Source organism: Saccostrea echinata, unplaced genomic scaffold (genome assembly GCF_033153115.1).
Source record: "Saccostrea echinata isolate AGI-Se365-2 ecotype Australia unplaced genomic scaffold, CSIRO_AGI_Sech_v1 ptg000037l, whole genome shotgun sequence".
NCBI lineage: Eukaryota > Metazoa > Mollusca > Bivalvia > Ostreida > Ostreidae > Saccostrea > Saccostrea echinata.
This window is the reverse complement of record NW_026889786.1, coordinates 212,750-229,457: the sequence shown is the minus strand read 5'-3', so window position 1 is coordinate 229,457 and position 16,708 is coordinate 212,750. Positions and strand designations below refer to the sequence as shown.

The window sequence follows — 16,708 nt, the reverse complement described above, 5'->3', positions numbered from 1 at the left end:
CACTGGTGATCCTTCATCTGTGGTTATCAAGACATCTACATTTAATACTGTCCAAGTCTTAATATTTATAGAAACTTAGATTAGCAATGTTTGAGTTTTTCTTGAAAGGTAAATGGCAGACGACTGTTAGGCCTGAACCACAAGGAGGTGGTAGGGATCCTTAAAGAGCTTCCTCAACATGTGCGTCTCGTGTGTGCTCGCCATAAAGAGACTGAAAATTACACAGACCAGGAGAAATTAGAAAATGGTTATAACTCATACCTCCAATCAAACTATTCAGGTGTAAATGAAGTCTCTCCTATCACAGAGAGGCTTGTAAAAGCAAAGTCGGAGAACACGCTGGCCTCGACAGATGACAGTGTTCTCCAGCAGCTTATGAAGAACAAGTCTCGGTCCTTGGAGGAATTGACAAACTTTAAAATGTGGAGCATAGAGCCAGTTGTGATAGAACTTTGTAAGGGGGACAAAGGCCTAGGGTTCAGTATCTTGGACTACAAGGTATTCATAACAAACATTTACCTTTTATTTCAAATTTCACTGTGTTCAAACCTTGTTCAGTAAAACAAGCTTATAGTGAAGTGTCAGGGATGAACAATTTTAATTTGTTATAAACATAAATCGTTTTATTACATTTTCAACAGTGAAATACTGTAATTTATTAACAGTGTATTGAATAAAAGAGATATTCTGACACAGTGTGAAAGGATATCAAAATGGTATTCTCACAGTGTGAGAGAATATCAGAAGTGCTGCAAAACTCTCGATTTTACTTCCCTTCACAAAGAGTTTTTAAAAAAAATCCCTGGCCTGTTATAAGATAGAGAGAGTAAATGAACCATCCTGACAGAGACTAAAACTGCCAAAGTTTCTCCAAATATGTTGTTAAAAATCCATGTTTACAACGTTTTTCAATCTCTTAATTGCTTAGCTATGATGCTCAACCACTCAGCTATGACCCCATAGCCTATGACACTGTGTTACGAAAAGACAGAGGTAAAGGGAAAATCAAAGAAAATGTAATAAACAGAAAATACAATGTTTTGTAAATGAATATGGAATTTATTTCACTTGTGTGACAGGATTTTTTTTATATTTTCACTCGTGCTTCGCACTCGTGAAAATATCAAAAATCCCGTCCCACTCCTGAAATTAATTCCATATTCATCTACAAAACATTGAATATCCTCTATATATCCTATAAGTTTATAATGCATTTTAAAACCACTGGGAATGGAAACCACTGTTGTGAATTCACTATAAGCATGTTTGCTGTAAGTGTGTTTCATTGTATTTCACAGAATATTGAATCATAAATAATATCGCATTGGAAGTATGAGATTTAGAATCAGAGAGAGCTTTTTATGCAAAACATACTGTATACCAGGTTATTTTTGCTTCTTGTTATTTTCGCCCTTTCACATTTGCAAACAATTTTGCCCCGTTTTAAATTCTCCCAGTCACAGTTCTATTTAAGAAATTATACTGTCTTCTTTGAATTTGTACCATCTTGAATTTACCCACTTGTGTCTTGGGCGAAAGGGGTGAAAATTTCCCTGTATACAATTATACAAAATTTTACTGTGAGAAAAACTATACGTCTTTTATCATTGTATTGACAATGAAAAATATTTTAAAGTAAAGACTAAAAAATGTCTTGCATTTCATTGAATTATATCGGGAATATCTATGATTTGAGAAAGGAAAGACTACTCACTTATTAGAAATTACAAAGATTCTTCCTTTGATATTTGTGTATTAAAAATAGTTATATTACCTGACAGGACCCAGAAAATGTTAGCAAGACTGTGATAGTAATCAAGAGTTTGGTCCCAGGGGGCGTGGCCCAGGTTGATGGACGTCTCCTTCCCGGGGATCGACTTATTTTTGTCAACGATGAAATGCTGGAGAATGCCAGCCTTGATGAGGCAGTGGATGCCCTGAAGGGGGCACCAAAGGGGATCGTGAGGATTGGTGTCAAAAAAGCTCTGCCTCTGGGGGGCAGTGAGGCTCACCAGCAGGCTGAACTACAGGTAATAGGAATTTTAAATGTGTTGATGTAAATGTTCTAAATAATTGAATTGTCTGTATGCAAGAAACGCTTGAAAAAGAGTGTTTTATCTAATAATGCTATTTAATCTTTCCAGTGTAAATCACTTGAGTTTGGTCTTTTTTACTTGATGATACTTTATATCCTATATAAGAATTAAGTTGTTTTATTAAGGAGTCAGTTCAGCAAATATCACTCAAAAAAATTATTTTTTAATAAAATATATAGTTCAAAATTCTGTATAAGTACCAAACCATTTGATCTATTGTTTTATAATCAGCTTGGGATTGTTTATTAAAATATATAGTTCAAAATTCTGTATAAGTACCAAACCATTTGATCTATTGTTTTATAATCAGCTTGGGATTGTTTAACCAAGAGTAATTTCCCTTGCCTTGGCAGCATTCCACCCTTCCCTTCCCCAGTGTGGGTTACCCAGAGCCCAGCTTCCTTCCATCCCCTCCCTCACAAACTCCGTACACCACTTCTCCAGAAAAAATACAACGAAAATTCACTGAACAATACTCCTCCACTGAGAATGTTGCGCACAAGCAAAATGACAGTTTTTATGAGAGTGATGAGGAGGTAACTTCTCCTAGAAAGAACAAACCAATTACCTCCCCTCGCAGGAGTCTTGACCGACGCAAGAGGGAGTCCACAGGATCTAATGTTTCATATGAAAATTCACAGGTGTTGCTGGAAATCAAAAACAGTAACATTCAGAAGGACACAGTGCAGAAAAAATTCCCTGTTCCCCAGCCTCGATCTACATCTGTTTTACAGGACTATGTCAACAGCATGCCCCCAGAAAATCTGCTAAGCCTTACTCAGGAAAAATTACCAGCTGAAGGTAAATCTCCCCTTGAGAGCCCAAGGTCGGAATCTCCAGCGGATTACGAAAACACAACATTTGCTTTGCCCACTTATGAAGAGGCTATCTCGGGGGATCCTCAGCCTGATTTTTTCAACATGAGTGACCTTGACCTCCCAGCAGAAGCACCGCCCGTGCCTCCCAGATCAGAGTCGCAGGAAGAACTATTTATAGAAACTGAGCAAATCCTAAACCACACCCCTCCTGATCCACCATCTGATTTTGAAGAGGTACTGGTTTTGCATTCTTTGATCCATATGCATGTTTAAAAATAGTTTTATGAGCCCTTTGTATAGTTCTGTACTTTTTGGATTATTGCTCAATGATTTTTATCAATTTTGAGTTCTTTGGCATAATATTCTCAAACAAGAGTCTAAATTTTAGCTTGATGAACTTTAATGGTTTGTTAATACATATTTTTTGTTGTAATTTTCCTTACACAGACAGTAAAAATGATGATGCAATCCATTTTGTTAGAAGAAAAAAACCCAGAACTTTGTATCCATGATCTTGTAATCCTTCCCCTTTTCTCTCATTTTTTTCCTTGATTTAGTTTTGTTAATGTGTGTGTGTTATTTCAAGACTAAAATAATGTTTTAAGGGATATAAGTTGAAGTGTTTTTAAAAAATACAATGAAAATTTAACAAGACTTAGCTTACAATGTGCATGAAATAAAAAAAGTGTTGTGATGGTTTTGGCCTGAAATTTGTGCAGCTCCTTACCATAATTAATCTGTGTCCATTGTCATGTGTTGCTCTAATCCCTATGTGTGGTTAATTTCTGACAGTCACCCAGGAGTGAAAAGGGAGGGTCAACCCCTAAAAGGACCCCTCCCCCTATTCCTCCTAAGCCTAAAGTAGTATCGCCAAAAGTACAACAGATTGTTGTAAAGCCAGCAAATAAGGTAACCCCGGACTAACAAATCTGATTACCTCCCTTGTCTAATACATGTAGCAGTAATATATGCACCTGGTCAGCACAAATAAAGCTAACTAATAATTTTTTTTTTACCATTGAGAAATTCTGCTATATAAATTGAAGTAGAGACCATTGGATTTTCTATTTTAAAAAGTTCTACGTTTACTTATAAATTTGTAAAATGATATAAGACAATATTTTAAAAAGATTTATTTTGAATAAAAACCTCTGATAATATATTCTGTATACTAGTTGTATTTTTATTAATATTTCTAAAATTGGGTGCAGAATTTTTCTTTGAAATATGGATGTGGTATTTTTTTTTATTTGTAGTTTTCACCATAGTAAACACTTTTTTTTTCAACATAATGGAGTAGAAAAAATTTAAATATAGGTAACAGTCTTATAAAGAATTATTTACATTTGGTCTCAACTAAACATTGCTGTATTTGATTTCATTGCTTTTTAGATGGATTTATTTTTGAAAAGTAGTTTGCAAGGAAGACTTAATCCATGTAATTACGGTACTGAAAAAATCAGTAAATACAAATATGCATCCCTACTCCAAGAATAAGACCTTTTACATCAGCATTAATTCTGATATTCGAAGTCCTTGATTTATATAATCAATACTCATCAATTATTTGCATGCATATTGATTAAACGCCTGTTATGTTTAATGTATTTTATACTGGTGACAGGAACTAACACTAATATGTACACCAACCTTTTACAAAGCAGATTTGTCTGAAGTGGTCTGTTTTTTCCTTGCCTTTGTGTCACTGTAACTTTTAGCATCTTGGTTAATGTAGGCAAAAAATAATGAAAGTGCTTTTGTGTCAGTTATCAGATATTAACATTTCAGTGACTTTTTGTGTATACTTGATAAATACACTTTAAAGAACTTGCCTATAATTAAATTTCATTGATTCCTCCTTACTTCTGCACAGCTTTTTATCAGAACAGTTTGTTAATATATCTTACATGTATGTATTAAGTTTGAAAATTTGTTTATACGAAGGTCAAAGGATACCCAGTCTTGGGAAAGTTGGGTTTTATCACAACTTCTATATTTTGTTGTTTTTAGATTCAAATTAATTAGTTCATAGTAATATTAGAGTATTTTTATGAAAGGGAGGGGGATGTTTTTTCTCATGTTTTTGCATTGAGTTTCAGTGTAGATATAAAAGTAAAGATTCTGGGATAATGATAAAAATAAGACTGCTTTGATAGGGAAATTATGTTATTATTATGTGTTTTAGCATCAATGAAACCTGTACCAGCTGTTTTTACAAATTTCTGTAAGAATTTTTTTTTTGTGTATCCTATGCCCTTAAAAGCAAAATTAAAATGATTCAGATAATTTTTGTTGTTGAAATTAGTATATTATAAAGCTGGGCATATGCTAAATTAAATTTGTCAGGCAAAATTTATATAATTGGAAATGTTTCTTAGCTCTGTAACACACTTTTGTGATTGATGCAGATTTCACCTGTAGTTTTTGGTATATTATAGGACACACCCCCACCCCCGCTTCCAGTTTCCTTACCCCCAGCTCTGGATGAAAAAATTCACCACACTGAGGAGGAGCTAAGCATTAAGGTGGGTCATCAAAATCAAACCCTTCAAGTCTTATTTAAGTAGTTGCCACATTTTTTTTTCAAAGTTCCCCTTGCAGTCTGAAGACATATATCTATACATGTATAGAGACATACAACAGATCTTTGAAAGCTTTTTTTTTTATTTCGATTGTATCAGATCTGAAATAAATTACAGACACTAGCTTCAGTGCCTTTGAAGAACTGCACTTTATGTCCAATTTATTTCCTGTATAAAAATTCTTAGTGATCAAATTTCATTAATACGGCTCAAAATTTTAATGTCTTCACATTTAAAATGTCTTGTAATCTTATTTACATGCTGCTAAAAAGTATACTGCTAAACTGAAAGTAAAGATCACAAGCACTAAGGTTTCAAAGTCTTTCTCAATATCTGAATAACTCTGCTTTAATAATATATAGATAATTAATCCCAAACGAGTAAGGGTAAGTTGCATTAACAAAATAACAGACCTTTATGTAAGACTTGCATGTGATATATGAATCACTATGGCTCGCATTTCTATTTTTAACGCTTTTAGCCAGAATACAGAGAAATCATACTCCAACTTGTGTCACAAATATATAAAGGAAAAGACATACTAAAATTATTATCATGGTATATTTTGTATTATGGTATTTTATGTATTTTTGGTAAAATTAAGATATTTTCATTGATATGCATTCATTAAGTAGATCAGAAATTTCTAATGAATGGTATATTCGTGTATGAATTGTTATCATAAATTAGATATTCATATAAAGCACGATCAGTACCCAACCCAATATTGTACTTCAAAATATGATAAATAGAATAAGGCATGTAATGATATTTATCAAATAGAACTCTCGTATTAATATATAATTTGTTCAAGTCAGCATGCTCCAGGTATATACTCTCTTAAACTGTTCTTCTAGTTATTCTATGAATTTTGCAAAGAATCTGATGGATATTGATATAGTGTAAACATTGATGCACTTGTAAAATATGAACCTTGTACAGTATCTTGATGGTACTTGGGTTATAATGATTTTTGTGTAGCCACGCAAAAAGATATAAATATTTCCTTTATACTGTATTTTTATGATTGTTCATAATTGGATAATGATATATATGGAAGAAAAGATGAGAATTTTGTTAACCTTCAAATCAAACAAGTTTATTCATGTATCAAAATACTTGATATTTCATTTCAGGTATAATTTATGATGATAAGCTAAGTGACATGTGTTTTTTTTTCCTTCTATAGACCAGGCACCAAAAGACAAACAGTGTTGACAGCCAGCAGTCATCCTCATCAGATCAACCAATCACAAGTGACCTTACAAACTTTCACTCACCATCCATTATAAATTCAGCCAATCATATCACACCTCCCTCTTTGTCACCACTGTCTTCACCACGCCTAGCTCGCACATTGTCTGGAGGAGTAGATTCACTTCCTGTGTCACTGGAGAAGGTCATCAAAATCAAAAAGGCTAGAGACCCTCTGGGTATGTCCTATCTTACTCAAATTTTGTCAACTGATGTCATAATTTTCAATGAAATCAATGTAGAAAAAAATATAAATTAAGTGAAAACTGGTATGCAGTGTAGTTCTATGTTACAGTGACTTTAAGGATCCTGTCAAAGTCTTCTTCTTAATTCTTTTGAATATTTATAACATTTATACAGTGATCTGAGTAGATGTTTTTTTTTGGTGGAGGGAGGGGGGGGGGATGCTGCATAAGTTGAAAAAAATAGTGAAGCTTTAAAATCATGGAATTTCTTGACCTTGACATTGAGAAGAAGGAGAACTATTTTTAGGTCTGACTGTGGAAGCCGTGGATAAAGGTGCTAATGGCTGTATGGTTAAGTCCCTCATTAACTCAGGTGCAGTCAGTAAGGATGGCAGGATAAAGGAAGGGGACTATATTGTGTCAGTCAACAATGAAAGCATGAGGAGGATCACAAATGCTCAGGCACGGGCTATCATCAGGCGAGCCTCACTACAGGGACTAGACATCAGGTATGGGGTCCATGAGGGTATTCCACAGCTTTAAGAGAAGTGTGCTATTTTAATGAGTATATTTTAGGTCACTTGAATCATCCAGGTGTCCACTTAATATCTGTTTTTGTCCATCATTAATAATACATAAACTTTTCACATTATTTATTTCTTCATTAAACTACTGGACCAATTTCGCAGAGCACTTCTCTCTAGAGTGATATAAGAAATGGTGAAACTAGGATAAATCTTATTTTAAAGAATCACAAGGAGAAATTATAAACTTTTTTTAAAGTTTTCCTATAAAGTGGAGATTCCAATTTATTTAAACAATGGCCCTTGGGATAATGATGGGGGCACTAAAGGGGTTCAGTGTTTTACATAGAAATACAGTAAAACTTCTCTAATTTGGACACAAGTGGTTCCTTTATAATTGGCCAGATTAGACAACATTCTAGATAAGACAACATTTTAACAATTAAATTTACTGAAAAGGACTAAATTTACACCATAATAGTCAAGATTTCTGAATATCCAGAGTAGACAAGTTTTACTGTATTTTTAAAGCTTAAAAAAAAAAAATCTGCAAAGGAATTATAGGGCTATAATTTATCAAGCTCTAATGCAAGCATTCTCTTAATGTAAATTTAAGATTGTTCAAAGCATGTTCCTTAGGATATCAAATGGCTACAAAGGGGGTCTAAACTTTACAAAGAAATATAAATGGAAAAAAAAAATCATAAATTTCTTCCAAAGAACTGCTGGGATTTTGAATTGACAAATTAATATTCAATCATCACTCAGTGAAGATTTAAGATTTTTCTAAGCATGTTCCCTGCGACAAGGATAGAGAAACAAAAGGGATCCAAAGTTTTATCTGGAAGTCTGAAAATCCGAAGAAACTTCTCAAGGAATGCAAGGCGACAAATTGTCAAACATTTTTATGCAAGCACTGATAAATAGTGTATAGATTTGAGTTTTTCCACATTTTGTCCCTTGGATCAAGTGGAATGTGTTAAGGCTAAAAGTTTTATAGTGGCATATATAGATAATAGAACACATAATGTGGTTGGGAAAAAAGTTTTCTGACTGACACTCAGATGACATTGATAGCTGCGAGCCTCTTGTATAAAACTTAAAATCAGCAATTTAAAACTTAAAAAGTAATTACAGTTGAACTTCGATATCTCGAACACTGATATCTGGAATACCATGGATATGTCGAAGTGATTTGGAAGTCCCAACCACTTATTTTTTTTAAGTATTTTACCCCTGATATCTCGAATCCTCGGATATCTTGAGGTTTTTTCTCGGTCCCATCCAGTTCGAGATAACGAGGTTTGACTGTACATTGTCTATGACTGTATATGTGATTTTGTTATACATGTAATTGTAGTGTGGCATACATTCCTAAAGAAGATGCTGCTGCCTATCAGGAAACTGCTGTTAACAAACCCCCCACACCCCCTCACCCCTCCATGATGCCCTCCCCAAAGTAAGTGACCAATACCAATCATTGTAGTGCTTTTAAAATTCATTGCAACATTTACCATGATTATTCAGGGATATGGGTTAAGCATGGTGTTGAGATTTTTTTTCATGACCTGTTTCTTTATATTTGATGCTCTCAAAGGATATTTCCTAAGCATTATCGGTAAGATTTAGAAACGGCTGGGTGTTTTTTATTCCAGTATTTATATATCCAGACTTCCCTGATTTCATTTCTCTGCACAGTTTCAGTTTAGAAATCATATTCTATTACAATCATTTTATTCTGTTTACCATTGGTATCTTAAACATGATGTCTACTTAAGATTTTTTCTTGAAATATAATGTTCATGTTGTGTTTCCTACCTGTAATACCCGCTATGTAAAATATTTCATAATATTTCAAGATAATACAATTCTTCCTTCTCTTTACTGTAAAAAAAAATAAAGAAAATTTTTTTTGAAGATAAATACCCTTTCTGAATGTATAATTGAAAAAGTAATTTTTATTGATTCGAGCATTATAAGTTAATTTCTTTGGTAGCATTTACTGTAGTTTATTGGCATCAGCCTGAGAAATTCTTCTAGATTTTTACCTCATTACATGTCATTTAACTTGTTTAGAAAGAATTATTAAAAAGATATAAACAAGTACAAACCCTAATGAACGTGATTATTTTAAGCAGTTACTATTGAAAATCAGTAAATTGATATCAAAGATGATACATTAGGGTGACATATTAGTCTGTTGAATGCTGACATTAAAGATTTTAAAAAAGGACATTTTGCAGGGTAACATGGCATTATTCAGAGTATTTGTAGGAGACATGTCTAGCCAAGAAAAGATGATATTTTATTTTAATACACAATTTTAATTCACATTACAGTTCCAATCTGTCCCCTCTGGCCTCACCCAGGAACTTAAAACCTGAATCTTCTCCTGAGAGGTCTCCCCTAAAGAGTACCCCACTACAGAGGACATCAGAGACTGTGTCCCCCAGGGTTAAGTCCCTGACCTCTGATGGTTCCCCTGCCACAGGAAATCAGACGTGGGGACCCCCACGAACTGTAGAGCTGGAGAGGGAACCAGGCAAAAGTCTGGGAATCAGCATTGTGGGTAGGTGTCTTTAATGTATTCCTATAGAAATCCTTGTAATAATGATACAGAGTTACATAGAATGACATTTTTTGTGTTAATTTACTTGAAATAATGATACAATTTTACGGCTAGATTGACATTTTTTGTTTTAATTTTCAGGGGGTAGAGTGGACATGTTTAATGTTCAGACAGAACAAATAATCTCAGGAATCTTTATCAAACATGTCTTAGAGGACAGTCCAGCTGGCCAGAATGGGACACTGAAAACAGGGGACCGAATTCTGGAGGTCAGTTTGGTCTAGTATTCATAGAATATTTATTATACATTGTATGACAAAAATTATAATCCTTTTAAATTTTTCTCTGTGTTTTTAGGGCTCTATACTGAATTGTACCAAATAGCAGGTGCACTTATGTTGTCACTGTCCATCACTTTGCTCTATAACCCCAGTTATTTTCTGTCTTCAAACTTTTTATATTGTTAACCATTAATAAAACAAATTTTAGCAATAGGTCGACGTTTTATCATGATTGGTTAACAATATGCATCTGTATTGGTATAATATTATTATTAGTTGATGTAAATTAATACATTTCTGCTATGATAGTGAATTTTAATAAGGACTCAGCATTCACTAAAAATCTGCTTGTCCATTGGAAAACTTGCCAACAGATGTTACTTGTCCAAAGTCATTCTACGTGTGTGACTTTGAACAGATATTAAGGAATTTGTAGAAATCTGTTTTCAAGAAGGAAGTAGTTGTACATGAGATTGACTTAGAGATTTGTTTAAACATAAAAATAAGAATGTTACTGATCTACAATGCAGTAACACCATTGTTACCAATCACTCTAGCCCTTTAACAATATCTATGAAAAAATGACTGAGCCCTTAAGATTGTATGGTTTTATATTTGATGTTTGATATTTTTTTGAAAATTGCAGAGCTGCAGTGTAGTTCAGTGAATTCTTAAGGGATTTTTTGTTAATGCAAATCTGTCAAAGCACACTGTCTCAGAGTCAATTTATTAAGCTTTATTATATCTAATGGGCCCTGAATGACTTTATGAGTCTTGTAATTGTATATTTAACCGTAATTGTAGGTGGATGGAAAGGATTTAAGAAATGCTGCTCATGATCAAGCGGTAGACATCATTCGTCATGCTAAGTCTCCCGTCAAATTTATAGTGCAGAGCTTGTGTGATCCTGCCTGTGTGAGTTCAGCATGCATATAAAACAATAAAAAATAAACAAATGAGTATTACTAGTATTTTTCATAAACAAATTTTAAAGTACAGCAGTAAATTGTTTTTACAGTTAATATGTTTTAACACATCTAATCTTTATACTGTATTGTTGTCACTGTTTATTTTTACAGCCCAGGGACTTGGAGAATGATACAAAGTCGGTACATTCATATGATGAAGCTTCTTTAGCAGCTGGGCAAACATATCAGGTACAGTATACTACTAGGTCGTTCATTCTGTCCTTAAAATGTATTGTCCTAAGGACCCAATTTAATGATAGAATTTATTCCATTTGTTGGGCATGTCGCAAAATAAACAAGGGCAGACAATACTAATCTAGGCATATATATATATATATATATATATATATATATATATATATATATATATATATATATATATATATATATATATATATATATATATAAATGGAATTTTTAGTGTGACACAAATTTAGCAATTTGTCCTTAAAAAGCAATATTTAATTTTAGCGAGAAGTAATTTTAATGATTTTATGATCCCTATAAATGTAATGGTAACCTCCAATGTGGGGTGTACTGTTAGCAGTATTCAATTTTAGGGATCTCACACCCTTGCTAAGAATGTTAAAATGGAATCCTCTCTAAAATTTCTATGAATACGATATTAAAAACTCAGAGAGTTCTAGATGTTACCATATGGCAGAAAAAAAAATTGAATTTTATTTTTTCTTCATATGGATTAATTTTTAGCTCACCTGAGCTGAAAGCTCAAGTGAGCTTTTCTGATCACCCGTTGTCCGTCGTCCGTCCGTCTGTCCGTCCGTCCGTCTGTAAACTTTTCACATTTTCAACTTCTTCTCAAGAACCACTGGGCCAATTTTAACCAAACTTGGTACAAAGTATCCTTGGGGGAAGGGGAGTTTAAATTGTTAAAATAAAGGGCCAAGTCTCCTTACAAGGGGAGATAATCAAGAAAAGACAAAAATAGGGTGGGGTCATAAAAAAATCTTCTTCTCAAGAACCACTGGGCCAGAAAAGCTGAAACTTATATGGAAGCATCCTGGGATAGTGTAGATTCTAAATTGTTAAAATCATGACCCCCGGGGGTAGGGCGGGGCCACAATAGGGAATCCAAGTTTTACATTGAAATATATATAGGAAAAATCTTGAAAAATCTTCTTCTCAAGAACCACTGAGCCAGAAAAGCTGAAACTTATGTGGAAGCATCCTGGGGTAGTGTAGATTCTAAATTGTTCAAATCATGACCCCCGGGGGTAGGGTGGGGCCACAATAGGAAATACAAGTTTTACATTGAAATACATAGGAAAAATCTTTAAAAATTTTCTTCTCAAGAACCACATAGCCAGAAAAGCTGAAACTTAAATGGAAGCATCCTGGGGTAATGTAGATTCTAAATTATTCAAGTCATGCCCCCCGGGGGTAGGGCGAGGCCACAATAGGGAATCCAAGTTTTACATTGAAATATATAGGAGAAATCTTGAAAAATCTTCTTCTCAAGAACCACTTAGCCAGAAAAGCTGAAACTTATGTGGAAGCATCCTGGGGTAGTGTAGATTCTAAATTGTTCAAATCATGACCCCCGGGGGTAGGGCGAGGCCACAATAGGGAATACAAGTTTTACATTGAAATATATAGGAAAAATCTTTAGAAATCTTCTTCTCAAGAACCACTGAGCCAGAAAAGCTGAAACTTATGTGGAAGCATCCTCAAGTAGTGTACACTCTAAATTGTTGAAATCATGACCTCGGGGAGGGGGGGGGGGGTGGGCACAATAGGGAATCCCAAGTTTTACATTGAAATATATAGGAAAAATCTTTAAAAATCTTCTCAAGAACCACTGGACCAGAAAAACTGAAACTTATGTGGAAGCATCCTGGGGTAATGTAGATTCTAAATTGTTCAAATCATGGCCCCTGGGGGTAGGGCGGGGCCACAATAGGTATTACAAGGGGGGAAGTCTGGTAATGAACAGCATGGCCAAAGTTACTCAGGTGAGCGATGTGGCCCATGGGCCTCTTGTTTGGGATGGAAGGTGTTTAAAAGCTTTACAGGGTCTGTTATGATTTATTTGGTGATCATTTGCAGCTGTATCTGTATACTCCCAAATCATGCCGGAGTACATTCCCTTTGATTTTCTACATTGCAACTATATCGGATGTTTTCTTACTTTGGCGAGGGCTGCCAGAGACACAGTTGAATTATTCATACTGATCTAGGTATCAGATTATTAAAAATAAGTTGAAGGGTGGACTGAATTAACTTAGAAAGTCTCACACAATGCAATAATTTTCACTTTTAGAAACGTACAATGTTATTAATAAATTAACGGCTAATGATAAAAAAAAATATTAGAAAATCTGGAAAACTGATTATATATATATATATTAAAATTTGATTTGTGAAGGGTAAGAGTCAACTAAAAAAAAATTACTGAATTCTCAACAGATTTAAGTAATTTCTAAATCAGAAATTAGAGAAGACTTAGTGTAGAACTGCCTATTCCAAAATAAACATGTATCAACATTTCACATGTAACCATACCATCCAGGAAATCCTTTGCAGACCAAAAAAAGAATTCCTGTAAGACCTGAAGGATTTTTCTTAATCAGAATTTTTGAATGCTTTTCAGACAGTAGAGGTACCAATACTGGAGTCAGTGGTGAACTTGACCAAAGACCACAATGACAGCGAGGATGAAGATGAATTTGGTTACACAAAAAGTAAGTTGTTCATCAACCTCCACAAACAGGACCCTGTTTTACAAAAGAACTTATGACTAAGATCAGAATGTTATTATGTGAATAACATTCATGTTTGTAAGTTCTTTTGTAAAACGGGCCCCAGCAGGTCTTTTCTTTGTAGTTAAGAGATGAAGAGAAGCCTTTTGTTTGTAGAGAATTATATTGAACCAAAAGGAGTTATTTTTACCACTTTATAGATACGTGTACATGAAAGAGCGTTTCTTCCTCTGTTTAATAATTGTTTCAACCAACAACTAAGTTTGTAGTAAAGATATGTAGAAAAAAGTTATAATGTTGTGAAATTGTTATGTTCTCAAAGAGTTGCATCCCTTTAAGCAATGTTTAGGATTGGAATTAAATGCAGGACGTTGACTAATGATGCCTCATAAAGAAATCAATATAAATTTAGTCTTTGGAGAATATTTTACTTTCACTTGAATTCTTGATCGTGGGCTAAAACCCATAGGCTAATATTGTCTTGCAACCTTGTATTAATTCTGTAACATCAGATGAGAAAGGCTAGTTATTTTCCAGCCCTTGTCAATGTAAGGTGCTGAAATTGAAACCCTGCAGTTTAAATACCTAGACACTTATGCCTCGCCCAATATACATTTTTTCAAGGACCCCATATATTTCCGTATTACCCCTCTATAAGTGTCTACATAACAAATTTATCCTGTCAAAGATTTTTTAAATAAAGTTCATTTTCTCTGAGTTACGCAAACCGCTCTGTAATAATTGTTTTCATTGTGACATCATTTAATGCTAATGTGTCGTCAGTTAATAGGCTCCTTGCGTGTTCAAATGAAAACAACATATTGAATATGATCTGGACAGTATGGCTCGTGGAGGGGGCATATTGATTTGATGTGTGGTGGGTAGGTCACATGGAGGGGGCACATTAACAATATAATGTGGGTAGGCAGCATAACATGGTTTAATACAGTATTCTTCTCGAACAATGAAATTTCAAGATTTTTATCAGAGGCAGGATAAAAACAAATACATACTTTGAAAAAAAAACAAGGAAAAACTATTTTGTATTGTTGCTGATGTCAGAGAGGCAAGCTGGACTTTGAAATCATGGACCCCCCCCCCCCCCCCGTGTTCTATCTCACATATATGTTCATTTTCTTCATACAGTCTGATACATTCTAAGGGTTTTCTTATAGTTGAAGTAGCTGTTTTATAACCATTTTTCAATAACATCAGCAAAATCTTGATCTATTTGTTATTTTTTCACTCTTAGCTCTTTTGATTTGGACCTGGCAGAATCTAAATAAGGGATTGCATATTTTAAAAATAACATGGGCACATTATATTGTATTATATTAATTAACAATTATTAAGGTTTTCTACTTCTTCATTAGATCATTCATGCTCTAAGATACCAAGAATGTATGCCCTTTGAAAGTCTCTGAGTTAGAAAAAAAAGGATGAAAATTACAAAATTTATGTCCCTTGATAGAGACTGTCTTAAACATGATTACTGGTACAGAGAATCCCGTAACTGTCATGCTGAAATGTCAAGGGTAATCAAGATAACTTAATTATACAAACTTGCTTAATAACACAGCTCATCCACTGAGCTCTAGACCCACTGAATAACACAGACATTACTAAATCATTCTGAATACAATCTAAATAAGTATCCCCTAATGCTGAAGAAATTATTTTTAGAATCAGAGTTCCCTGTTTATTTTGTCTAACTGAGGAGGCCTTGTTTAGGTTAATACAAGCTTAGGATGATGTTTTCTCCTTATAACAGAGTGGGTCATATTTTGAAACTATATTGGTTTACATCAAAATGATATAGAATTTTATTTGTATTGTCATCATACACACACACACACAACAAAAGCAAAACAAAATAAGGTGCATGTATTTCCATTTTGTCATAATACAAATCTCACTGACCTTGAAATGAACTTTTGCAATTTTATAGGATTAATACAAAGTAGTAAATTTTCTGCAGTTGTCAATTTTTCTGTCATAAAATGCTTGTGTCATTGCAACAGCAGGCAACTCTAAACCAAATGTTACATAGCTTTTTATAGTTAATATTAAAAAAAAAAAGATAGAAATATAATACAGTATGTTGCTGGGTTACATTGTGCATGAAATACATCCCTCTTAGATACAATATGCAAGAAAAAAAGGCCAAAATAAATATTCATCCAGCATTTGCAATGACTGGTGCCAATCTCAGATGTTTATGATCTTTGCCATTTAATTTAACTTTGAAGATATTGAACTGTAATATAAATTTATGAGTAATACAGGTTCTGACACAGCAATGGATGGATGAATTTAAGCAGATGTGAAATTCAAAATAAAATACAAAATTAATCAGGGGGCAATGCTGCATGTTACAAACTTTTGGGCTAGTATATACAATGCAGACAGATGTCTGGTGTTAGTGGGTAAATCTTGCCATAGCATATTGCTTGTGTTTACAAACCTAGGAATATTATGGGGAAATTGATTTAAGTCAAATATTGTAAGACCACTTAATAGTTTGTAATGATTCAGAACAGCTAAGAAGTAATTACATTTGTTAGCTCTACTGCTTGTTGGCTCTTCCAATAAAGTATGCATCATTTATCTGTTTGTCCATCTGTCAGTTTGTCTGTTTTTAAACAATTTACAAGGATTTAAAATTAATTGGGAGTGGAGTCTACACAAACACCAAAAATATCCCTACTATT

General features: G+C 33.8%; 1 protein-coding gene across 8 annotated transcripts in view; it reads left to right on the top strand.

Moving 5' to 3' along the window:
- The window catches only part of LOC133200111 (multiple PDZ domain protein-like), an 82,270-nt gene that overhangs the window by 32,560 nt on the left and 33,002 nt on the right, over positions 1 to 16,708 (top strand). For 4 of the 8 annotated variants that reach the window (XM_061335847.1, XM_061335846.1, XM_061335853.1 and 1 more), the window contains 14 exons: positions 109 to 498; positions 1,782 to 2,030; positions 2,450 to 3,148; positions 3,707 to 3,823; positions 5,353 to 5,439; positions 5,859 to 5,882; positions 6,686 to 6,929; positions 7,243 to 7,444; positions 8,820 to 8,918; positions 9,799 to 10,028; positions 10,170 to 10,297; positions 11,114 to 11,224; positions 11,389 to 11,466; positions 13,889 to 13,979. In XM_061335847.1, coding sequence (XP_061191831.1) covers positions 109 to 498; positions 1,782 to 2,030; positions 2,450 to 3,148; positions 3,707 to 3,823; positions 5,353 to 5,439; positions 5,859 to 5,882; positions 6,686 to 6,929; positions 7,243 to 7,444; positions 8,820 to 8,918; positions 9,799 to 10,028; positions 10,170 to 10,297; positions 11,114 to 11,224; positions 11,389 to 11,466; positions 13,889 to 13,979 — 2,749 coding nt within the window. The remainder of the gene's footprint in view (positions 1 to 108; positions 499 to 1,781; positions 2,031 to 2,449; positions 3,149 to 3,706; positions 3,824 to 5,352; positions 5,440 to 5,858; positions 5,883 to 6,685; positions 6,930 to 7,242; positions 7,445 to 8,819; positions 8,919 to 9,798; positions 10,029 to 10,169; positions 10,298 to 11,113; positions 11,225 to 11,388; positions 11,467 to 13,888; positions 13,980 to 16,708) is intronic. The other 4 variants (XM_061335850.1, XM_061335848.1, XM_061335854.1 and 1 more) reach the window with 4 other exon arrangements.